This window comes from Salmo salar, chromosome 14 (assembly GCF_965601325.2).
Source record: "Salmo salar chromosome 14, fSalSal1, whole genome shotgun sequence".
NCBI lineage: Eukaryota > Metazoa > Chordata > Actinopteri > Salmoniformes > Salmonidae > Salmo > Salmo salar.
In genome coordinates, this window is record NC_138304.1 from 67,503,626 (window position 1) to 67,528,930 (window position 25,305).

The 25,305-nt window shown below is 45.0% G+C and overlaps 1 protein-coding gene across 3 annotated transcripts; it reads left to right on the top strand.

The window, feature by feature from the left end:
* The first annotated feature begins 143 nt into the window (after positions 1 to 143).
* LOC106570053 (proton-coupled zinc antiporter SLC30A8) lies at positions 144 to 23,269 on the top strand. 3 transcript variants are annotated; one of them, XM_045694631.2, is made up of 8 exons: positions 144 to 366; positions 13,889 to 14,055; positions 14,239 to 14,385; positions 15,017 to 15,170; positions 16,404 to 16,761; positions 19,558 to 19,663; positions 19,951 to 20,085; positions 20,346 to 23,269. In XM_045694631.2, exons 2-8 carry the CDS (start codon positions 13,908 to 13,910, stop codon positions 20,489 to 20,491), a joined length of 1,194 nt encoding a protein of 397 aa, XP_045550587.1. In that variant the 5' UTR covers positions 144 to 366; positions 13,889 to 13,907; the 3' UTR covers positions 20,492 to 23,269. The 3 variants fall into 3 exon arrangements, with proteins under 3 accessions (XP_045550587.1, XP_082817232.1, XP_045550586.1); XM_082961106.1 differs by lacking the exon at positions 144 to 366 and adding an exon at positions 3,976 to 4,291; XM_045694630.2 differs by lacking the exon at positions 144 to 366 and adding an exon at positions 4,659 to 4,790.
* The last annotated feature ends 2,036 nt before the right edge of the window (positions 23,270 to 25,305 follow it).

The window sequence follows — 25,305 nt, forward strand, 5'->3', positions numbered from 1 at the left end:
ATGTGAGATAACCAGTGACATATTGCGTAATATGAGGAACTAAGCTATTGCAAGTCACTGAACCACATTGAAACCCACCCCCATGCCCTCAAATGAGTGGAATGTGTTAGGCCACATGAGTTGCCAGCATCATTTGTTGCTTAACTCTGTTCTGGACTCTTACAGAACAAATACAGTTTAACGTGATAGCCTACAGTTTTACAGGATATAAGGGATTCTGTTTGACTAAACTAAAGCTGTGGTCCTGCACTGGTGAACAAGATCTAGTGAACTGTTAAGAAGACGCCGGTTCTCCAGCTGATCTGACAGAAATTACCAGGATCTTGAGGAGAAGAGTCCTGCTGCAGACAGCAGAACACTGGCTTGGTGAGATTACTGAAGAGTCTTATCACCACCTTTTGGTCATTTCTTGCTTTACACGCTGGAAAAGAACAGTTCTGGTCCCACTTCATTAAACTAACTTCAATTTATAAAGGCTTTATATATCATACATTACCAATAACAGGGTAGGTTAGCATGTCTTGGGAGTATGATCTTTGACCCCCTTTGACCCTGTAACTTTCTCACTCATCATTATTTATGATTAATTAAAAATTATCTGTAATCATGGTAGCATCCACATTAAAGTGTTTGGAAACATATTCTATTCTTATTTACAATAAAAGTGTCTCCAAAATGGCACAATACTATATTTACCATTCATTTCTTAAGACACAAAATAATCTTAAACACAAGCAAAACGAACTGCAATGCATCCAACAAGTGTGTAGAGTCACACGCTTCATGTAGTCATTGCGTGCTAGGAATATGGGACCAAAATACTAAACGTTTGACTAATTTATTGATGAGAATCTTGAAGGGTGTCAATAAGTTTCACCCCTACATTTTTGAGATTTTTTTGTTGTAATTGTTAAACAAAATCTCTTTCTCTGAGCAATTGCATTAGTATAAAATAGTATAATTTCCCAAAGTTTTCTTTTGCATACAATATAGCTCATTATTTGATTTATTTATTTTATACAGTCATTATTGCTCATCAGGGTGTCAATCACTTCGGACCCTACAGTATATACAGATGCTTTGAAAATGATCTATAAGCTTATGTCATACTTTCTTGTTTGTAATGACTCGTTATTATAACACTGTACTTACAGCAGTAATCTTAACCCTAGCTTCGTGTCCGCGACCCAGTTCAACCCTAACTCTAACACTATCCCTAACCCTAGCTTCATGTCCACATCCCTATGCAAACCTAACCCAAGCATTAACCACAACCCTAACCCCAGGTTCATGTCCACATCCCGGTTCAACCCTAACCATGGGGAAATTCTCCATTGGGCAAGAATCTGTCCTCTCCTCGACTCTTCCATCCTCCTCTCCTCCGTGACCCGGAAGTGGTTGCCATATGTAGGAGAAATCTGTCCCGTATGATGCATTTTGGATCATTTGAGGCTGCGTTTTGCATCATATGATTCAAAACACATCATAGGGGCCAAATTTCTATATTTTGAAAGTTACATATCTTGAAAACTTGATTGCTGACATGCAAAACGTTTTTGGACTATATCAACAATGGACAATTGAAACAAATTCAGAAAGAAATCACAATATTATCTTAGAGGAGCTATAACAGAACATCCACAGGCGCCATTTTGTCAAAAGTTATTATATTGGCTAGTCTAGCTTAGCAGCAAACCCATTCATCTCTATGGTTAGATCGCTAACCCTTTTCACTCGATAAATTTCCACATTTGAATTTTACAATTTCCACATAAAAGGTAAGCAGCACTCAGATAACCATTTCAAGTGTAATATTTCAAATCAAATTTTATTTGTCATATGCTTTGCAAACAACAGTGCCACGCTTACGGGAAGAGAGATTTTTTTTGGAAATAATAGAAAAATAATCTCACAAGGAATACAGTGCATTCGGAAAGTATTCGGACCCTTCGACTTGTCCCAAAGCCACTCCTGTGTTGTCTTGGCTGTGTGCTTAGGGTCGTTGTTCTTGGAAGATGAAGCTTCCCCCCCCCCCCCCAGTCTGAGGTCCTGATCGCTCTACAGAATGTTTTCATTAAGGATCTTTCTGTACTTTGCTTCGTTCATCTGTCACTCGTTCTTGACAAGTCTACCAGTACCTGCTGCTGAAAAACATCCCCACAGCATGATGCTGCGACCACCATGCTTCACCATAAGGAGGGTGCCAGGTTTCCTCCAGACGTGAAGCTTGGCATTCAGGCCAAAGAGTTAAATCTTGGTGTCATCAGACCAGAGAATCTTGTTTCTTATGGTCTGAGAGTCTTTAGGTGCCCTTTGACAAACTCCAAGCGGGCAGTCATGTGCCTTTTACAGAGGAGTGGCTTCCGTCTGGCCACTCTACCACAAAGGCCTGATTGGTGGAGTGCTGCAGAGATGGTTGTCATTCTGAAAGATTCTCCCATCTCCAAAGAGGAACTCTGGAGCTCTGTCAGAGTGACCATCAGGTTCTTGGTCACCTCCCTGACCAAGGCCCTTCTCCCCCGATTGCTCAGTTTGGCTGGGCAGCCAGCTCTCGGAAGTGTCTTGGTGATTGGAAAATGTCAGTGAGGACATTTGCTAGCTCTAGCTGGTCAGCGCATGCTCTATGTACACATCCTGGTAATCCGTCTGGCCCCGCTGCCTTGTGAATGTTAACTTGTTTAAAGGTCTTACTCACATCAGCTACGGAGAGCGAGATCACACAGTTGGCCGGAACAGCTGGTGCTCTCATGCATGGTTCAGTGTTGCTTGCCTCAAAGTGAGCATAGAAGGAGTTTAGCTTGCCTGGTAGGCTTGTGTCACTGGGCAGCTTGCGGCTGGGTTTCCCTTTGTAATCCGTGATAGTTTGCAAGCCCTGCCACATCTGACGAGCTTCAGAGCCAGCTTAGTAAGATTCAATCTTAGTCCTGTATTGATGTATTGACTGTGATTGCTCGTCGGAGGTCGTAGCAGGATTTCTTATAAGTGTCCGGATTAGTGTCTTGCTCTTTGAAAGCGGCAAGTCTAGCCTTTAGTTCATTGCAGATGTTGCCTGTAATCCATGGCTTCTGGTTGGGATATGTACACACGGTCACTGTGAGGACGATGTCGTTGATGCACTTAATGAAGCCAGTGACTGATGTGGTAAACTCCTCAATGTTATCGGATGAATCCAGGAACATATTCTAGTCTGTGCCAACGCTCCTGTGGCTTAGCATCCTCTTCATCGGACCACTTCCATATTGAGTGCGTCACTGGTACTTCCTGTTTGAGTTTTAGCTTGTAAGCAGGAATCAAGGGGATAGAGATAATTATGGTCAGACTTGCCAAATGGAGGGTGAGTATTGTTTTGTACCTTTTACCCCTTTTTTTACCCCTAATTTCATGATATCCAATCCGTCATTACAGTCTTGTCCCATTGCTGCAACTACTGTACGGACTCGGGAGAGGCAAAGGTCAATAGCCATACGTCCTCTGAAACATGTCTCTGCCAAGCCGCACAGCTCCCTTAACCAGCCACACCAATGTGAAGGAGGAAACACCATACAACTGGCGACCAAAGTCAGCGTTCATGCGCCTGGCCCGCCACAGGGAGTTGCTAGAGCGCAATGGGACAAGGACATCCTGCTGGCCAAACCCTCCCCTAACCCGGATGACTCGTAGGTTTCCCGGTCGCGGCCGGCTGCAACACAGCCTGGGATCGAACCCGGGTCTGCCTTAGAACGCTGTGCCACTCGGGAGGCTAAATGCGAAAGCTGAGGATTTGGTTGTAATAAAATAATCCATATTTTCCTTCATGTTCAATATGGGCGGCCTACATTCCTAAGATTAGAAGCAAACCTTATTTTTAAGGAATATTACTTTTTCGAAACAGAAGCTCCCACCCTCTCCCTGAATAAAAAACTTTTGCCCAAAGGTGCTGCAAGCGGCTAAATTTGCACACGGAGCGTGGTCACAAGGCTTCAAATACTAACACTGCTTGCATAGTCACTCAAACAATGATTAGTGGAACTTACCCTCTTTTGTGAGAGGATATCTATTTAGATGATGATAACGCTGGAAACATATAGTTTACATTAGTCCATTTAAAAAATATATATATTTTTGAGTGCATTTTTATTTTGTCTTCTGTTTTAATTTCTCCGTCTAGATATATTGGCTGGGGGTTAATAGTGTAACTAGTTTTATTTTGTTTACTGTCATCCCTGAAGCACGAAATCATGTTCAGAAAGGATTCAGAGAAAACTCAACTGGTCACCGAGAAAGGCACCATGTATAGCATCACCATGGGAAGGTAACGTATCCCGCTTATTTATTGTCTGAAAGTGTCAGGCTGTTGTTTTCAATGTTGTAATTTACATTTATGATATCTGAAAACAACTTGAGCAACTTGATGATGCGTTGATGTTTCTTTCACTTGAAGCATATCCACACGAATAGGACGGTATTATTATTTTATTGTGCTAATGAACGATTAGTCCTAGTTATCACATTTCATACGCAGTCACATTTATTTTGGCAGTTTGTTTTATAATGTTTTATATACAGCAGACAGCCTTGAGTTCACATTTTTAGGCGTTCTCTGTACTCAAACTCAGCCTGGGCTCCTGCTAGGCTGGCTGGTTTACAGTCTACAAAATTTTACACACGGGTCTAGTTCTGTGTTAGCTGTAGTGGTGAACAAAATTGGAGGGTTGAGAACACGAGAATCCCCCTCTCTTGAAACTTGTGACGTTGGAAAATAAAGTTTGGATGATGTCAATGGTGAACGAGGAGGGCGTTGAGCGCCCATGGTGAGTTTCGTTGACATATTATTTGAATTGTTCATTTATAGAATAAAACGTCGTATTTTGATCATCTAAAATAGCCTATTACCATTTGCTCCAGTCATGCGTAAAAAACATTTTGCGCACGGGTTCCAATTTTAGGTTTGCAATTGCTCTGCAGTAAGGATGACAGGAGTACAGCAGTCAGTTCACGCTCCTTCTGCGACGTTAAACTTAATTTAGGGCTAATTGTCATGCTTAGCGTGCACGGCATCTTTAGTTATTTAATAGCATCCACACCAAATCTGGCGTTATCACTCCCACAGTGTAGATTCTTGAAGAATATCATTTATAAATGCCTAATGAGCTTAGTTCAACTGTCACACCGCATCATAATCCAATATATAAGCTTGTTTTACTCCAATGTTTGTAAACAAAGTAAATGAAAAACAAACACTACATAGCCTCAAATCATGGTTAAAGCTATCATTTTGATATCATTGATGGTCAGTCCTGAATTTGAGAGTGTTTACATTTCTCCAGCCTCAACCTTCAGCTTTTTACCATATCAGGGGCGAGGAATAAGCTTTTTTAATTGTTTCTACTGCTGATTGCTAAAGTAACTTTGAAAAGGTAGTTCACCACACCCAAACTAATTTGTGATAAATTATCATATCTACATCTGATATGTCATAGACAAGAAATGGCAAGATTACTCTGGAGTCAGATGTGAACAGAATGTGTAATTTGGCCTATTAAACACAAAAACGATGTTTCAAGTGAAAATTGGGTAGGTCTGTTGCCCAAAAAGAAAGTAAATTCTTACCTACTTCACACATATTTTTTTGCATATTTTAGTTTAAAAAAAATGGTGTCTAGTTCTGGTAGTTAGCTAGACTGCTACATGGCAAATAAGTCATTTACTATTTAAAACACTACCAAGATTTGAATTAAGTTCAACTACTGCCAAGCTACTGCAAAATGTGTTTCGATTACTAGTTGAACTACATGTACTGTAGTTCACTACTCTCCCATCACATCCATGATCTGGTCCCTGGGTGGGGGATTTAAAGGAAGGATAGTCCTGGAGCTACAAGGTTGAACAAAGTCAGTTAGCCTAACAGATGCAACTGGTTCAGTGTTCAGTACTTAGTGGTGCAACGGATCACAAAACTCACGGTTCGGATCACGGTTTTGAGTCACGGATCGGATCATTTTTCAGATTAGCAAAAGAAAAAGGGAGAGAAATATAACTTTGCTTTCCATTTTTATTACTTAAAGAACACTTAAAGCAAGGAACTTTTCAATGTTTAAATAAAATCTTAAAATAAAATATTCAATACTCAATTGTTAAATTAAAGTGCAATATGAGGCATGATACCTTCTTCTTTTGAACAATAGTGAATGAAAAAATAGCCTGTGTCCACATCATCAAAAAAATGTAAAAAAAGGAAAAAAGCAAAGCAGACCTGAGCTTATAACTTCAAATTATTTTCCAAAAAGATGAGGATGTCTACATTGTCTGGGGAGAGGGTAGACCTCTTTGCGGTCACTATGTCCTCTGCCGTGGAGAACACCCTCTCGCTAGGAACTGAAGTGCCAGGCACAGCCAGGTAGCATCTTGCCATCATGGCAATGTGAGGGTATTCACACTCATTGCTTTTCCACCATGCCAGTGGATCACCATCCACTGGAATGCCACTTGCTGCCTTGTAGGATGCCACCTCCTCTTTGATGGTGTTGGCAAACTTTTGTCCCCGAAAAGCTCCTTCATGGACAAATTATTTTGTGGAGGAGATGCCTCTGAGTCTGCCCCCTGTCGGCTCTGTGGCTTGACCCTGCAGAAAAAAACTACTTGATCTATTAAACTAACTAATTATTTATTTTCATATTTCATAGAACTATAATTGTGGCAACAACATTTAATAAAAGCCATTATTATTCCAAATCAAAAATGGATGATTCTAATAGCAATAGCATAGACTAAGATTAGACTGCACTATATTTATTATTTAAGTAATTCACTCTTTCTTTGTTTTACCTCTTCAGTGGCCACAATCTCAGTGGTGAGATCACTCTATGTCCAACGGCATAGTGCAGGGTCTAGGTGAGACAGGGACTTGAACCTTGGATCCAGTGCAGTAGAACTATGAAGGTAGTCCTGTACATTAGGGGGTATCTGGGGTTCAGGTCCTCTCTAATGGCAGCCTTGACATCTCTAGTGATGGTGCCGTCTTCCTCACTTGGGACCATAGATTGTAGAATCTGTTTTCAGAGGTAGGATCATGGACAAAGACGGTGCAGTTTCAGTGCTCAATAGAGTTGTAACCGTTTTGAAGGGTTTGAGCACCTGGAGGACCTCCTCTGCCACGTCATCATCAGACAAGGTGACGATGTCTTTATTTTTTTGGACGGTCTTGTCTGTCAGGGCAGAGTATACAGCTGCCTGCTGCTCAAGATAGCTCTCCAACATGTCATAAGTGGAGTTCCATCTTGTTGTGACATTGTGTATGAGCTTGTGGGTCAGTAGCTGTAACATTTCTTGCTTGGTCTTAAGCACATGAGCGGCTGTTGTGCTTCGGTGGAAAAAGGAAACCACCCTCCTGATCCTCCCAAGGAGCTGGTTCACTGAGATTCCCCTTTAGGATGCTAAATTGATCACATGCACAAAGCAAGCTATGTGTGGCCCCAGTCCATCTTCTATCACTGCGTTTACTTGGTTCTTGGCATTATCTGTGGTGATTGGGATATTGCTATTGGGCCTCTCTAGCTTCCACTCTGCTACTGCTCCTAGCAGTACCTGCTTCAGATTTGTGCCTGTGAGACTCTCATAGAGGGGGCATGTCTGTAGCACCGGACTTCGTATCTCCCACTCCTCTGTGGTGTAGTGAGCAGTCACATAGCTTTCCGGTGCTCTGGAGGTCCACCCATCTGTGATGAGGGCAACAGAGGATGCCTTGGATAATTTGTCGACAATTTTGATACTGTTCATAAAGACCTGGCACGATCTTCATACTGAAGTGGGTGCGCCAGGGGATTTCGTAGCGTGGCTCAAGCACTTTCACCATATTTTTAAACCCTTTGTTTTCCACAACAGAGTATAGCCTCATGTTTGCAGCGATAAACATTCCAATAGATTTGGTGATGGCTTTAACCCGGTCTGATTCTGTAACAAAGGGCTGCTTAAATGCCGCGGTGAGAAGTTGTTGTCTCTTGGCTGAGTTGACTCCCGTCACTGACACACCAGGGTGATGACGCTTTAAATGTGTGGCCATGCTCCATGTATTTCCATGATCATACGGCTTTCTTGTGGCACAATGCCTACGCACCGTAATGGTGTTGTCCACTACCCTTCTTCCGTCATCATATTTGACAGGGAAGCCAACATGCTCCCATACATGAGACTTAAATGAAGCGGGAGGCTTTTTCAGTTCTTCAGCTCCTCCGCTAGCCATGGCTGTCACTGCTCTTTTTTCTTCTTTGCTTTTTGCAACGTGAGCATCCAGGATTGATTCGCTGGGATTCAACATGCTCCGTTCTCGTGAACAGTACACACAACTGCTTTTAAAAAATAATAAAATCAACCTTCAGGCTTCAGAGTAAAACAGAGCACGCATCTGTCTGGTCTTTATCTTTTCACTGCGACTCTGCATCGAGATTTAGGGAATTATTACTTTAAAAAGTTACAGCGTCAGTAAAACTGTATTTCACACTATGATGGTTAAACTTTGCAATTGATCCACGGTTCACATGCGTGCCGAACCGTGGGGGGGGGGGGGGGGGGGGGTGATCCGTACGGATCACGGATCAACTACGGTCCGTTACACCACTAACAGTAGTATATGGATCAAGCAAAATAAAAGTCCCCAATGTACCAATTTATGTCTCTCATAAGGCCTCTAGTTATAGATATAACCCAGATAATGTAAATTGTCGACATTGGCGCTTATAAGGCCCCCTACCAACCTGGTTTTCCTGAGGGGTGTCCTTTCATGTACCAAACAGGCTCTGAAATGGAGGTGGACTGTATATGCTACTGACTGTATTTGGTGACCGTATTTGGTGACTCTATTTGGGTAGTATTCGCCCTGGGGTGTTGGAAAGAAGGGGTCAACAGTTGACTTTATGGCAGACAGTAAAAACACTTGAGGCACTGGGAATGCTACGGCTTGTAACCACAACATACAACATTATTACAGTTTTAACGACTGTAATGAGGTCTGTGTGTAGCTTGTGTAAGGGAGTCAGGCGCAGGACAGCAGATATGAGTAAATAAACGTAATTTACTCAAAATAGGCAAATACACTACAATAAAGCAAGCCCACATAACAGACCGTATAACATACAAACAATCACTCACAAAAAAACATGGGGGAACAGAGGGTTAAATAATGAACAAGTAATTGGGGAAGTGAAACCAGGTGTGTAAAACAAAGACAAAACAAATGGAAAATGAAAAGTGGATCGGCGATGGCTAGAAGGCCGGTGACGTCGACCGCTGAACGCCGCCCGAACAAGGAGAGGGACCGACTTCGGCGGAAGTTGTGACAGTACCCCCCCCCCCCCTTGACGCGCGGCTCCAGCAGCGCGCCAACACCAACCTTTGGGACGACCCAGAGGACGAGGCGCAGGGCGATCCGGGTGGAGACGGTGGAACTACCGCAGCAACGAAGGGTCCAGGACGTCCTCCACTGGCACCCAGCATCTCTCCTCCGGACCGTACCCCTCCCACTCCACAAGGTACTGAAGGTCCCTCGCCCGACGCCTCGAGTCCAGGATGGCTCGAACAACATACGTCGGGGCCCCCTCAATGTCCAGAGGGGGTGGAGGAACCTCCCGCACCTCAGATTCCTGGAGTGGACCATCCACCACCGGCCTGAGGAGAGACACATGGAACGAGGGATTAATACGGTAATCTGGGGGAAGCTGTAACCTGTAGCATACCTCGTTCAGTCTCCTTGGGACTTTGAATGGCCCCGCAAACCACGGACCCAGCTTCCGGCAGGGCAGGCGGAGGGGCAGGTTTCGGGTCGAGAGCCAGACCCGGTCCCCCGGTGCGAACACCGGGTTCTCACTGCGGTGGCGGTCGGCGCTCGCCTTCTGTCGCCTCACGGCCCGTTGCAGATGCACATGAGCAGCGTCCCAGGTCTCCTCCGAGCGCTTAAACCATTCGTCCACCGCAGGAGCTTTGATCTGGCTCTGATGCCAAGGTGCCAGAACCGACTGATGCCCCAGTACACACTGGAAAGGGGAGAGGTTAGTGGAGGAGTGGCGGAGTGAGTTTTGGGCCATCTCTGCCCAGGGGATGAACGCCGCCCACTCCCCCAGCTGGTCGTGGTAATATGACCGCAGAAACCTACCCACCTACCCACATCCTGGTTTACTCTCTCCACCTGCCCGTTACTCTCGGGGTGAAAACCTGAGGTGAGGCTGACCGAGACCCCCAGACGTTCCATGAACGCCCTCCATATTCTGGACGTGAACTGGGGATCCCGATCAGAGACTATGTCCTCAGGCACCCCGTAGTGCCGGAAGACGTGAGTGAACAGGGCCTCTGCAGTCTGTAGGGCCGTCGGGAGACCGGGCAAAGGGAGGAGACGGCAGGACTTAGAAAACCGATCCACAATGACCAGGATCGTGGTGTTGCCCTGTGAGGGAGGAAGATCCGTCAGGAAGTCCACCGACAGGTGCGACCACGGCCGTTGTGGAACGGGGAGGGGTTGTAACTTCCCTCTGGGCAGGTGCCTGGGAGCCTTGCACTGGGTGCACACCGAGCAGGAGGAAACATAAACCCTCATGTCCTTGGCTAAGGGGGACCACCAGTACTTCCCACTAAGGCAACGCACCGTCCGACCGATGCCAGGATGACCAGAGGAGGGTGACGTGTGGGCCCAATAGATCAAACGGTCATGGACAGCAGATGGAACGTACAGACGCCCAGCTGGACACTGGGGAGGAGAGGGCTCTGTGCGTAACGCCCGCTCGATGTCCGCGTCCAACTCCCACACCACCGGTGCCACCAGGCAAGAGGCCGGAAGTATGGGAGTATGATCCATGGACCGCTCCTCTGTGTCATACATCCGGGACAGTGCGTCTGCCTTAGCGTTCTGAGAACCTGGTTGGTAGGACAGAGTGAAAACAAAACGGGTAAAGAATATGGCCCACCTTGCCTGGCGAGGGTTCAGTTTCCTCGCCGCCCGGATGTACTCCAGATTGCGGTGGTCAGTCTAGATGAGAAAAGGGTGTTTAGCCCCCTCAAGCCAATGTCTCCACGCCTTCAGAGCCTTGACAACAGCCAACAGCTCCCGGTCCCCTACCTCATAGTTATGCTCCGCCGGGCTGAGCTTCTTCGAAAAGAAAGCACAGGGGCGGAGCTTCGGTGGCGTGCCCGAGCGCTTAGAGAGCACGGCTCCGATCCCCGCCTCGGACGCGTCCACCTCCACTATGAACGCCAAAGAGGGATCCGGATGAGCCAGCACGGGAGCCGAGGTAAATAGAGCCTTCAGGTGACCAAAAGCTCTGTCCGCCTCAGCTGTCCACTGCAGTCGTACTTCAGCAGTGAGGTAATGGGAGCCGCTACCTGACCAAAACCCCGGATTAACCTCCGGTAGTAGTTGGCAAACCCTAGAAACCGCTGCACTTCCTTTACCGTGGTGGGAGTCGGCCAATTACGCACAGCTGAAATGCGGTCACTCTCCACCCCTGAAGTGGAAATGCGGAACCCTAGGAAGGAGACGGACTGTTGGAAGAACAGACATTTCTCAGCCTTGACATACAGGTCATGCTCCAACAGTCTACCAAGCACCCTGCGCACCAGGGACACATGCTCGGCGCGTGTAGCGGAGTATATCAGAATGTCGTCGATATACACCACTACACCCTGCCTGTGCAGGTCCCAGAAAATCTCGTCTACAAAGGCCTGGAAGACTGATGGAGCATTCATCAACCCGTACGGCATGACGAGGTACTCACAGTGTCCTGAGGTGGTACTAAATGCCGTCTTCCACTCGTCCCCCTCCCGGATACGCACCAGGTTATAAGCGCTCCTGAGATCCAATTTTGTGAAGAAGCGCGCCCCGTGCATTGACTCGATCGCACTGGCGATAAGAGGCAGCGGGTAGCTGTACCTCACAGTGATCTGATTGATACCCCGATAGTCAATACATGGGCGCAGACCTCCATCCTTCTTCTTCACAAAAAATAAACTTGAGGAGGCAGGTGAAGTGGAGGGCCGAATGTATCCCTGCCCCAGGGAATCGGAGACATATGTTTCCATAGCCGCCGTCTCCTCCTGTGACAGAGGATACACGTGACTCCTGGGAAGTGCTGCATCTACCAGGAGATTTATCGCACAATTCCCCCGTCGATGGGGTGGTAATTGAGTCACCTTCTTCTTACAGAAGGCGAGAGCCAAATCGGAAAATATTCTGAGGGGATGCGCACGTTGGAGACCTGGTCATACTTTCCACCGTAGTCGCACCGATGGAAACCCCTACACACCTCCCTGAGCACTCTCGTGACCCCCCCTTGAGAGCCCTCTGTTGCCACGAAATAGTGGGGTCATGACAGGCCAACCAGGGTAGGCCCAGCACCATGGGAAACGCAGGAGAACCAATAAGGAAGAGACTGATTCTTTCCTTGTGACCCTCCTGCGTAACCATGTCTAGTGGAGCGGTGGCCTCCCTAATCCGCCCTGACCCTAATGGTCGACTATCTAGGGCGTGCACAGGGAAGGGCATATCCACAGGAACCAGGGGAATCCCTAAACTATGGGCAAAAGAACGGTCAATAAAATTCCCAGCTGCGCCTGAAACTGGCCCCTCCTCCGGTCGCCCTAAGTGCAGCACCTCCCAGCTCCATGGGCGTCGGAGCAGAGGTGCTGGAACTGACAGGCCCCGATCCGGACGTCCGCGTGCAGTCAGCAGGTTGTCCAGCCGAATGGACAGGTCCACCAGCTGGTCCAACGTCAGGGTGGTGTCTCTTCAGGCCAACTCCCGACGGACGTCCTCGCGCAGACCGCACTGGTAGTGATCGATCAGGGCCCTGTTGTTCCATCCCGCGCTGGCGGCCAGGATCCGGAAGTCCAATGCAAAATCCTCCTCGTCCCCTGCCTCAGGTGGAACAGTCGTTCACCCGCCGCTCGACCCTCAGGCGGGTGGTCAAAAACTGCCCGAAAGTGGCGGGTGAACTCTGCATAATGGTCCAACGCCACATCTCCTTCACTCCATACGGCGTTGGCCCACTCTAGGGCTTTGCCTGAGAGGCAGGAGACGAGGGCCGACACTCTCTCACGTCCCGAAGGAGCCGGGTAGACGATCACCAGGTAGAGCTCCAGCTGTAGTAGGAATCCCTGGCATCCGGCAGCCGTCCCATCATACTCCCTCGGGAGCGTGAGCCGAATCCCGCTGGGACTGGGTGAAGGAGGGGTGGACAGTGGGGTTGACGGTAGTGGGGCTGGTGGAGGCGGTGCCCAGACGATCCATGGCGGTGCCCAGACGTTGCAACATGGTCATGGCGTTTTTTTCGCTCTGCCTCATGGCAACGTGTGGAATAGCAGGAAATTAGCTTTAAATCAGCAACATTTTCTCTCAGCCTCATGGCAAAATGTGTAGAATAGCATGAGATTAGCTATAAAACTGCAAATGTTTCTCTTTGCCCCAATGGCAAAATGTGTAGAATTGTAGGAAGTTTTTCTTTGCGACTGCCTGAGCGCCAATACTGAGAATTAATTCTGGTCTGTGAAAGTGCCCGAATGCGCAGCTGAGTGCAACAAGTAATGGCACACATAAGGCATGAGAGGGCCATCCTTTCATACAAACTCAGCCTCAGTCTTTCTCTCTTCTTTCCATTCCCCCTCCTCCTCCTCCTAATTCTTGGATGACTTTCATGACATCCATCTCACTTGTCTGGTCTTTCTGGGCACAACACGAGAGGGACAGCCATTCTTACAGGCTCTACCTCAGTCTCTGCGTTCTGTCCTTCTCCTCCTCTCTCTTGGACGAATTTCACGACGTCCATCTCTCTTGTCTTCCCGCCCATTCCCCTTTTCATCCCCCTCTCCTCCTCCTTTTTGGATAACCCATATGCCTGTTGTCTTCTTTTCCTGTCCCCCCCCTCCCCCACAGTGTGTCCACAGATGAGATAATGCAGAAGGAGAAGGACAGCAACATCAAGCATTGCCATGACAACAGCCAAGCTACGGAGGACAGGGAGCGGGAGAAGCAGTTGGCCAGGAAGAGGCTCTACGTGGTCTCGGCTGTCTGCCTGGTCTTCATGATCGGAGAGATCCTGGGTGAGGGGTCAAATGATACATGACTATTGGCTAGCCTGTCAATTAGTTAGTCAGTGAGTCTATGTGTCTCTCAGTCAGGCAGTCAACAGTCAGTCAGTTAGTTGGTTAGTCGTAAGTGACATACTCCTCGCTCTCTCGCGCTCTCTCTCACTCCTCTCTCGCTCTCTCTTTCTCTGCCTGTAGGTGGTTACTTTGCGGGGAGTCTGGCGGTGATGACAGACGCCGCCCACCTGCTGGTAGACTTCGCCAGCTTCATCATCAGCCTGGTGTCTCTGTGGCTCTCGTCCAGACCCGCCACACGCACACTCAGCTATGGCTGGCATCGTGCAGGTGAGATCATCATCATCATCATTGTTGTCATTATTTGTCTTTATCATTGTCATCATCACCTTCATCTTAATCATCATTATCATAAAATGCTCATCCTCATCATCACTGCCATCTTCATCAATAATCAATACATGATGTATCCCAATATCATGAGCCACTTAATGCGTGTGCTTTCTACTCTTTCTCGAACAAATAAGTTGAAGTGGAGTAATTTAATGTGTTTATAGAATAGCATTCCTAATGGTTGTTTTAGCGTTGTGATTTATGTATCATGGCCTTTACAATAGGAACCTGACAATAGATACTTAAAAAAATCAGATACCATTAGATGCATCAATTCCCTTTCAAGTGAATATTTGTGCATAGGACAATGGTTCATTTTTGAACTGGAGTTTTGTAAAACTAGGCTACCTGTCTCTTATTGGAGACCTTTCCTCTTGGCACTCACGATGTGGTACGTCTGGCACCGCATGGCTGTGCCGGGCACTGCTGGCAATATCAAATGGGTTTTTCTGCAGCTCTTTACTGTAATATATCTGTCCATCATTTCTATCATTATGGCCTCTGATTAAAAGATCACGTGTTCTCTTTCTCTCCTCTCCTGTGTGTGTCCTCTCCCGCTATCCTCTAGAGATCTTGGGTGCTCTCCTCTCGGTGGTGACCATCTGGCTGGTGACAGGTGTGCTGGTTTACCTGGCTGTGCAGCGCCTCATCAGCGATAATTATGAGATCGAGGGGACCATCATGCTCATTACTTCAGGCTGCGCTGTGCTGGCAAACATCATGTGAGTTCCACCGACGCCAAACGCAGCCCATTCGTTCGGCTGTCACGGTCAACAGGGCTGGGGTTACTTCCTTTTCAATGCAGTGGCTGAGCTGAAATTCACTCACTTCCTGAATTGAAGTTCACAATATCTGAATTGAAATATAATTTCATTTTAATAGAATTTTTTATTCAATTAAATTCCATTCATGAATTGACTTCATCTTTGGAATTGAAGTAGTCTGCTGTAACCATGACTAATGTAGTGTTTACAATTGACGACTACTGATGACAGACAAGCTGAGAAAGTGACGTGGATTTCCGTGGGCTTTAGTCCCTGTAAGTAGTATTTCTGGGTTGTTAATGGTTCCCCCTTAGGGCTAGATATTGGTGGATCGCAAGTGAAAATCAAACCACAGTAGGTCACACTTTATTTGGATAGTTTAGATTTTCCATCTGTAGATGCTCTACAGATGGTCATACTATCAACAAACTGTCTGTTATTAAGCAACTGCTTGCTAAGGTTACGGTTAGGGTTAGGTTTAGAATAAGGGCAAGGATTAACATTAGGGTTAGAGCTAGGGTTATGGTTAGTAGATAGTTAGTTGAAATGTTACTGATAGTCTGTAGAGCAGTGTTTGTCATAGGTGTCGTTGGGTAGAGAGGACCAAGGCGCAGCGGGTTGCGTGCTCATCATTATAATTGATTAAATAAATGTGAACACGGAAAACAAGAAAACAAACCGACAGTTTTACAGGCTGAATACTAGCAGTGCAAAATCAACTACCCACAAACAAACAGGTGAACACAAGCTCTTAAATATGGCTCTCAATCAGGAACAACGACGAACAGCTATTCCTGATCGAGAGCCACACGGACCAACAAAGAAATACACACACTAGAAAAACCTAGAATACAAAAACCAGAACATACACCAAAACCCCGGAATACATAAATAAAACACCCTCTACAATACACATAACCCCCGAACCACATAAAACAAATACCCTCTGCCACGTCCTGACCAACCTACAAATACAAATAACCCCTATACTGGTCAGGACGTGACAGTGTCACTCAACAGTAGCAAGTAGATATACAGGTATTGTCATGTAAACAGCCTACAGACATCTTCAACAGCAGGAGGCATCCATGTATAATGCTTCATAACTTGTTGTAAGCATATATGAGCATTTATAATGCCTAATAACAAGGCTTTTAATATGTTATGTCTTTCTGAATGTCCTGTGGGCAGTATGGCTTTCACCCTGCACCAGTCTGGGCATGGGCACAGCCACGGGGGCCTCAGCAGTGGGCACGGCCACAGCCACGGCACTAACGACAAGAGCAACCATGGGCACAGCCACGCGGCGGGCAATGGGCATGGGCACAGCCACAAGAGAAACCACTCGCACAGTAACGGTAACCAAGAAAACCATTCCCATGGAAATGGCGACGTGGAGCAGCACAATGGGGTAGACTGTCAGCAGCAGAAGTCGGCGGGGTCACGACCTCAGGCCAACGCCAGCGTGCGTGCCGCCTTCGTGCATGTCGTGGGAGACCTGCTCCAGAGCATCAGCGTGCTGGTCAGCGCCATCATCATCTTCTTCAAGGTCAGTGGTCAGAGGTCAACTGGGGTGACGTGGGAGATGGTGATCAACTGGGGTGACGGGGGAGGTAGTGGTCAACTGGGGTCATGTGGGAGGTAGTGGTCAACTGGGGTCATATGGGATGTAGTGGTCAACTGGGGTGATGGGGGAGATAGTGGTCAACTGGGGTGATGGGGGAGGTAGTGGTCAACTGGGGTGATGGGGGAGGTAGTGGTCAACTGGGGTCATGGGGGAGGTAGTGGTCAACTGGGGTCATGTGGGAGGTAGTGGTCAACTGGGGTGATGGGGGAGGTAGTGGTCAACTGGTGTCATGTGGGAGGTAGTGGTCAACTGGGGTGATGGGGGAGGTAGTGGTCAACTGGGGTGATGGGGGAGGTAGTGGTCAACTGGGGTGATCGGGGAGGTAGTGGTCAACTGGGGTAGAGAGTGCGATGAGGTGAGAAGATTAGGACTGAAGCAAAATGGTCATGTTAGATAAGGATGAGGCGGATGTTCGTGTTGACACACTCTTCCTGGCTTTCGTAAGATGTCCTTTTGATCTGGTCATTTAGATAGCTGAATACTCATTGCATTAGAATGAATCATACAGTATGTCACTGATACTGAAAGAGTGGACCAAATAGAGCCCCGACAACATTAGGTTATTAGTCTAATTTCATAGATTAAGTTAACCTCTTACATCTAGACGTTCCGCTAGCGGAACACCTGCTCCAATATCCAATGATAGGCGTGGCGCGAATTACAAATTCCTCAAAAATACAAAAACTTCCATTTTTCAAACATATGACTATTTCACAGCATTTTAAAGACAAGACTCTCCTTTATCTAACCACACTGTCTGATTTCAAAAAGGCTTTACAGCGAAAGCAAAACATTAGATTATGTCAGCAGAGTACCCAGCCAGAAATAATCAGACACCCATTTTTCAAGCTAGCATATAATGTCACAAAAAACAAAACCACAGCTAAATGCAGCACTAACCTTTGATGATCTTCATCAGATGACACACCTAGGACAATATGTTATACAATACATGCATGTTTTGTTCAATCAAGTTCATATTTATATCAAAAACCAGCTTTTTACATTAGCATGTGACGTTCAGAACTAGCATACCCCCCGCAAACTTCCGGTGAATTTACTAAATTACTCACGATAAACGTTCACAAAAAACATAACAATTATTTTAAGAATTATAGATACAGAACTCCTTTGTGCAATCGAGGTGTCTGATTTTAAAATAGCTTTTCGGTGAAAGCACATTTTGCAATATTCTGAGTAGATAGCCCAGCCATCACGGCTAGCTATTTAGACACCCACCAAGTTTAGCCCTGACCAAACTCCGATTTACTATTACAAAAGTTGATTACCTTTGGTGTTCTTCGTCAGAATGCACTCCCAGGACTGCTACTTCAATAACAAATGTTGGTTTGGTTCAAAATAATCCATTGTTATATCCAAATAGCGGCGTTTTGTTCGTGCGTTCAAGACACTATCCGAAGTGTAAATAAGGGTCACGAGCATGGCGCATTTCGTGACAAAAGATTTCTAAATATTCCATTACCGTACTTCGAAGCATGTCAACCGCTGTTTAAAATCAATTTTTATGCCATTTTTCTCGTAAAAAAACAATAATATTCCGACCGGGAATCTGCGTTTAGGTAAACAGATGAAAGAAAATAAAGCACGGGGTCGACTCGGGCACGAGCCTGAGTCTCACAGTACTGTAACCAGCCACTACCCAAACGCGCTACTTTTTTTCAGCCAGAGCCTGCAAAGCCACGATTCAGCTTTTTGCCGCCTTCTGAGAGCCCATGGGAGCCGTAGGAAGTGTCACGTAACAGCAGAGATCCCCTGTAATGGATAGAGATAATCAAGAAGGGCAAGAAATTGTCAGACAGGGCACTTCCTGCATGGAATCTTCTCAGGTTTTGGCCTGCCAAATGAGTTCTGTTATACTCACAGACACCATTCAAACAATTTTAGAAACTTTGGAGTGTTTTCTATCCAAAGCTAATAATTATATGCATATTCTAGTTTCTGGGCAGGAGTAATAATCAGATTAAATCGGGTACGTTTTTTATCCGGCCGTGAAAATACTGCCCCCTAGCCATAACAGGTTAAAGTATTTTTGAATTTGCATAAATTGTACATAAATACTATTGAAAACTCTCAGCAAAACACAATGGGATTTAAATAATTGAAAGAATCAATCAGTAATTGATGGAAGATGCATATAACCTCTAGTTAGTGGCAATTTACTGTATTATAAATTGTTGACTTTATCCACTTTGGGATTTATTGGCTTGTGCCCCATGCCGAGGCCGCAAAAATGACACTCTCGACAAATTAATTAAGTAGCATTGCAGTACACAATGGACCGCTCTGTTCCAGTACTTTACTGATAATTTCACAGTAAGCCCAGTGTGACTTTTAGACTCTTCCCCCTCTTCCTTCCTGTGTGTGATAATCTCTCAAAATCTTCATGTGCTGAGCATGCTCCTCCGTAGGCACTGAAATCTACTGCGTCATGTTCTCAAAGGTAACTCCAAAACTAGAGATTGATGTATTTTTTTACTGATATTGCTAGCAGGCAATTCTCAATAGAATGATCCCTTTTGTGATGCTGCACAAGCACAAACTTTCATGTGTTTCTAACGTGAGATAGAGATGTCCCCTGTATGTTTACCACAAGTATGTCTTTTAACTGAAGTTAAATATATTGGGTGGAAAATAGATAATGTAATGACAATGTAATGATTACGGTCCTTACGCTCTCTTTCTCTTTGTTTCCCACAGCCTGAGTATAAGATAGCTGACCCTATCTGTACGTTCCTGTTCTCCATATTTGTCCTGGGAACCACCATCACCATTATGAGAGACATCCTGCTTGTCCTCATGGAAGGTAATACAGGGTGTTTTCTCTATCGTCCCTGTTTCGGGATTATGTCAAAGTAGACGTCTTATTGTAGACTAGGAATAATTTATAGGGATGACAGCCGCAAGGATAGGATTTGTGCAACAGTTGACGATTGCAACATGTCTAAAACATTTATGATCACAAAAGTTGCCCAAGTTGCCCAACTTTTGTGCCCAGTCCCTCCTCTCTGTGTGCGTTTGCGTGTAATGAAATCCATATCTCTCTCTCTCTCTCTCTCTCTTTCCCTCCCTCCCTCTCTTATTTCTCCCCAGGTACCCCAGCTGGAGTGAAGCACGGTGAGGTGAGGGATCGGCTGCTGGCAGTGAAGGGGGTGAAGTCTGTCCATAGCCTCCATATCTGGGCCCTAACTATGAACCAGACGGTGCTGTCAGCACACGTGGCTATAGGTGAGTGTAGCTGGACCAGGCTGTCAGTAATCTACTGTTATGTTGCAACTCCCATATGTAATGATGATGGCTTTATTGTATCCACGACACTTTTTGTTTTGCTTGTCATGCATCCGAGAATGAAACATCCTGTGGAAATGCCACTGCTGTTTCCACTATATGTGTGCACTGCTTGTGACTTGACTTGATCAGACCGTAGTGACTTGCGAAATTGTCAGTTGGTCAGTGTCATCATAGTTGCATTTCCTTTCCCTCCACAGATGACGTAGTGGATGCCCAGCCAGTCCTAAGGGAGATGACCCAAACCTGTTTCTCCAACTACAACTTTCATTCAGTCACCTTACAGCTGGAACAGCAGGCCGACCAGAAGCCTGGGTGTAGCCTGTGTGAGGACCCCAAAATGTAGACACCCGTTTAAGCCCATGGGAGAGGCCAGGAGCACAGAGGAATAAGGCTAAGTTAAGCTACCTAACCAGGATTTAGTTGTAGCCTGGACATAGTCTTTTGGCCAGTGCTTGACTTGACCAGGAACATATTGGTTCCTGCACCTTTTATAAAATCTGGCCTTAAAATATTGCGGCATTCCGTCACCTTAATATAAACAGCCCTCCAAATAGAATAGAACGCAACTTTTTTGACTATATGTTACAGCAAACAACTTGCAGTGCAGTGTCTCTGGATGAGTACTGGCACATATTTCAGTCCACTTCAAGCTCTGCTTTTGGCTGATCAATCATGGATATTGGACCAGAGGGGTATACTACAAAGCAGGTTCAATGTTTTAGGGCTCTAAAACATTACTTTGCAATTTCATCATGTGAAAACTGGCATTTTCCTGCCCTAACGCCAGGTTTGGCAATTTACCTGTCTAACATCAGCATGCTTACGCATGATCCAAAGTACTAATTTTAGGCAGCACTGGTAGGGATATTTAAGACCAATCAAAAGCTGGTTTTAATGGTAACGCAGTTGGTTATGGTATGAATTTTGACAGCTGAAACACAGCCTATCCAGCCGTGACGCACACTGCCCACTTGAACATGGAACAAGATGTGATTTGGTGCCTGTATACTTCGTATTTAGAAACATAAAACATTTTTCCCCCATTTCATTTTATTTGATTAAAAACCAAGCATAGCCTCCCCTCTCAATGAAGGCTGTTTTCTTTTTGTCCTGCCCAATGTAATCAAGTAGGCTAGACAAGACCGTCGATAAAGGGTTTGGCTCGTGAGACTGCTTGGAAATAAATCCTAATCACCCAAGCTTTATTAAAATACTGTATCAAGTTTGAGAGGAGCAAAACAGTGAGCTGACATTCCCTTTTTATCTGTGTATTGTAGACAGGCGTAGATTATTTTAGCCATGCTTTGGACATGCGTAAGACTCCCTCCATGATATAGGTTACATGTCTCCGTGCCCATCGTGAAAGGAGAGATGAGAACCTCTGTGAATACCGGTGAACCTCGTATTTAGAAGTTATTTTCATGTAACAATTGCTTGTTTTCCATTTCATATTTTTTTATAAATCCAAGCCTTCCACAGACTACCCTTACCCTAGGACAACTATAGCGAAGGCTGCTTCAACAGCAATGCATTGTGTTTTTTTTTATGATGGTGATTTTATGATATCATGACATTTTACATGCATTTATTGTTGTTGAATTTTTTTTTTTAGCAAAGATGGGATAGGTCTACATTTAGTTATTTGTTTCTGTAAGCTGTTTAACAAACTATAGTGGACTAACATTAGAATTTGAGTTGATCCCAAGGTAATATATACAAGACTGTATATACACAACTTGAAGCAACCACATATTTAGCCATGGAGCATGTTCTGATTGGTCAGCGAGGGGGTCAAGCCTCAACACACCCACAATGTCATGGCTGTGATAAGGAGTGGACCAAGATGCAGCGTTTTGTGTTCCACATATTTATTATATTCGTGAAACTTAATGCAAATACAGAAAACTTGAAATACCAAAACAACAAACCGTGACGCAGCGAGGGGAAAAAACACACTACTCAAAATATAAATCACCCACAACGACATGTGGGACAAACATCAACTTAAATATGGCCTCCAATTAGAGACAACGACAACCAGCTGCCTCTAATTGGAGGTCATGCCAAACAACGACCAACATTAAAATACAAAAACTAGAACTGAACATAGACATACAAAAACAGATAAACACCCCCTGTCACGCCCTGACCACTCTACCATAGAAAATAACAACTTATTATGGTCAGGACGTGACACACAACTTATTTATTCATCAAATCCCAGCCCTTTCGAGCGCCAGCAACTGCGCAGATAATTGTGGTTGTAAAAATAGCATAAATATTTTGGACACACCCTTGAACCTATAGCGCTACTGCCAACGCTTAGATTGACTATTGCGTTAGGTTTGTTAAGATAGAGCCCTTAGAGTTAATTTCCTGCAATTCTACACATTCTGCCATGGGGTGCAGAGAAGATTTAGCAATTGTATAACACATTTCTTGCAATTCTACTCATTTTGTCATGGGGTGGAGAGAAAATGTAGCAGTTTTACAGCAGATTTCCTGCAATTCAACACATTTTGCTATAGGGTGGAGAGTTTTTAATAATTTGACCATGATTACAAGTTTTGATAAATGGCTAGACTAATTTAACCCCCTCCCCAATTCCTGGTCCAATTGACTCAACAACCAAAAACACATATCTAAGTTTACATTTCTTAATGAACCAGAAAATCAAGACGTTATTTGGGGTTGCTTATCAAAGATAGCTGGCTAACTCACTGATCCTGCTTTGTAGTTTACCCGTTTGTTGTGTGGTTAGTTTGTTTATCTCTGAAAGGTGAGGTGGTCATTCTACAGTCACAAGAAAGTGCCTCTGTGCCAACATTCCCAAAGAAGTAAAGATTGAAGAGATCAGGGATGGGGTGCCATAGCTGATCACAGGCTCGAAAGTGATGCACCATGTATTTTATTTATATATGTTTTAACTTACTGTAAGTCCACATTTTAAAATGTAATTTGAGTCCTTAATGGTTTAAGTGTCTATATTGAAATGCTGGTCACTGTATTGTTTAAAGAAAATTAGATGAAACAGCACGGTGTTAGATGCTAATAATTAAGAGAACAAAACTGTCCTTGTATTTACAATACTGATTTGAATAAAATCTACTGTTGTCAATAATCATGTTTGCCCTTTTGCCATCTGCTATAGTTCTTGATAAGGGTTGCTCAGCAACACAGCACTCAGTGGATCCATTGTCTCTTTGCACACCTTGATCCCTTTTAATTTCCCTGTCCCCTCCTCGACCTTCAGCCAGTCTGGTAGGCCAACAATGCCAACAATGTCAATGGATCAGTCATCTTGGGTCTCAAGGGTCCCTTAGTGTTACTGACCCAGTATCATATACACATCTCTGGTTTGGCCTCACCCTCCCTTAAAGGGAGACTTCAATCAGTCTGTCGAAAATCAGACCCTGATAACATTAATCGATCAAATGTACACAGGGAGAAGGTTCAGTTTGTGTACTGAAAGCTATTAGGGGGGTATTTGAAACATGTAGAATAAGTCAATTAAGGAAGGTAGAGTCAGTGATTAAGTATGCATTTTGTTTTTTGTTGTTTATGATTTCACAGCTAACTTGTTTTGTTGTAGCAAACAATTTCAGCAAGGCTATCACAAGCTCTCTAGAATGTGTGAGTGGATCAACATTTAACCTCTGCATTTGCACTCCACTCTGGGCTGTGTGAGCATGACTCGGCAGATTAGAGCAGCGTGTGTGTTTAACATCTGATTGATGGATTGTGTTTCCCTGAAACCAGCTGACCCCTGGCAGTATCCCATCTCCTGTGCACCCCATCCTCTTTGCACCCTGCTTTTGTCTGCTCTACATTTCTCTCTCTCTCTCTCTCTCTCTCTCTCTCTCTCTCTCTCTCTCTCTCTCTCTCTCTCTCTCTCTCTCTCTCTCTCTCTCTCACACTCTCTCACACACACACACACACACACACACACACACACACACACACACACACACACACACGCTTTGCACCCCACCCTAGTCAGCTCACACACACATAGAGACTTACACACAGAGAAAGTTAAGCCCTTTATCCAACTGCTGCTCTGGCAGTCACTGTAGGGCTGAAATTCGCACAAGATTCCACATGAGGCAGAGGGGCACAGAACCGTGCAATTTAGCCCTACTCCTATATTATCTCTCTCCTTGTCTGTAGCTTGGTCCATTCTCTCTTTTAATCCTCTTCAACGTGAGACACGGTCCTGGTTGAAGTGGGAGAGCAGACTATTGTGCACTCTGCCCCTCCCGAACCCAACCCTGGAGGAACAAGATCAGAGTGTTTTTAATTAAAGCACGAGACGGCTGAGTATGGTAGATAATCCGATTTAGCCTGATATCCCTCAGCAGTCATTATATGGTTCATGTTTCCTCTCCCCTCACTGGGAGTTTTCCCTTCCAACACTCTGGGGCCTTCAATCTCGCCATTGTTGAGGCTCTCTGCTGGTTTGGTGGAGGTGATATTGTCCAATACTGTACTGTACACCCTGAAATCACACCAAGGTCATCAATGTCAGTGATCTTAAATTTAAGAAGCTTCTAAGTGGTTAGTATATATGTCATAGAGCAAATCTCTCTTCTTAAATACAGTAGCCTATTTATTAAATGTTTGTATAATTCATGGTAATTAAACAGTATTTGAGAAGACTTCTGTATCAACTATGTGCTTTATCTCTGTCTGTGCTTGTGGGTGTTAAGGTAAGGTATGGTCATTGGAAACATATATTACGCATCTGATACAGAATCTATACTTAATTTGTCTTCATTTTTATGGACTTTGGATATTCATAATTCTGTTATAGAAGACTTAAACACTACAGGCACGACACAACAGAACCAGAATTGTGTCTACATATTTTGTGCAAATGCCTCAAAATAGAGCCACAGTCACAGCAGGCCTCAGTTATTCAATATTCATATGTGGGAAACAGATCCTAATTTCCTAGGTTATAATTTAACAACCTGTGACGAGCCAGATTTGAACTCATTCATCGAGGTGAACTAAACGGCACTCTTTTTCGCAATTAATAAGTTGTCAGCAGCCAAGTGAACTGACATGGCGTTTCTGTGTCAGTTTCTGTTTCAGCAGCTTACACAGAGGGCTTTAGAGAGAAGAAAATAAAACCTGTCTCAAGGTTTACAATTA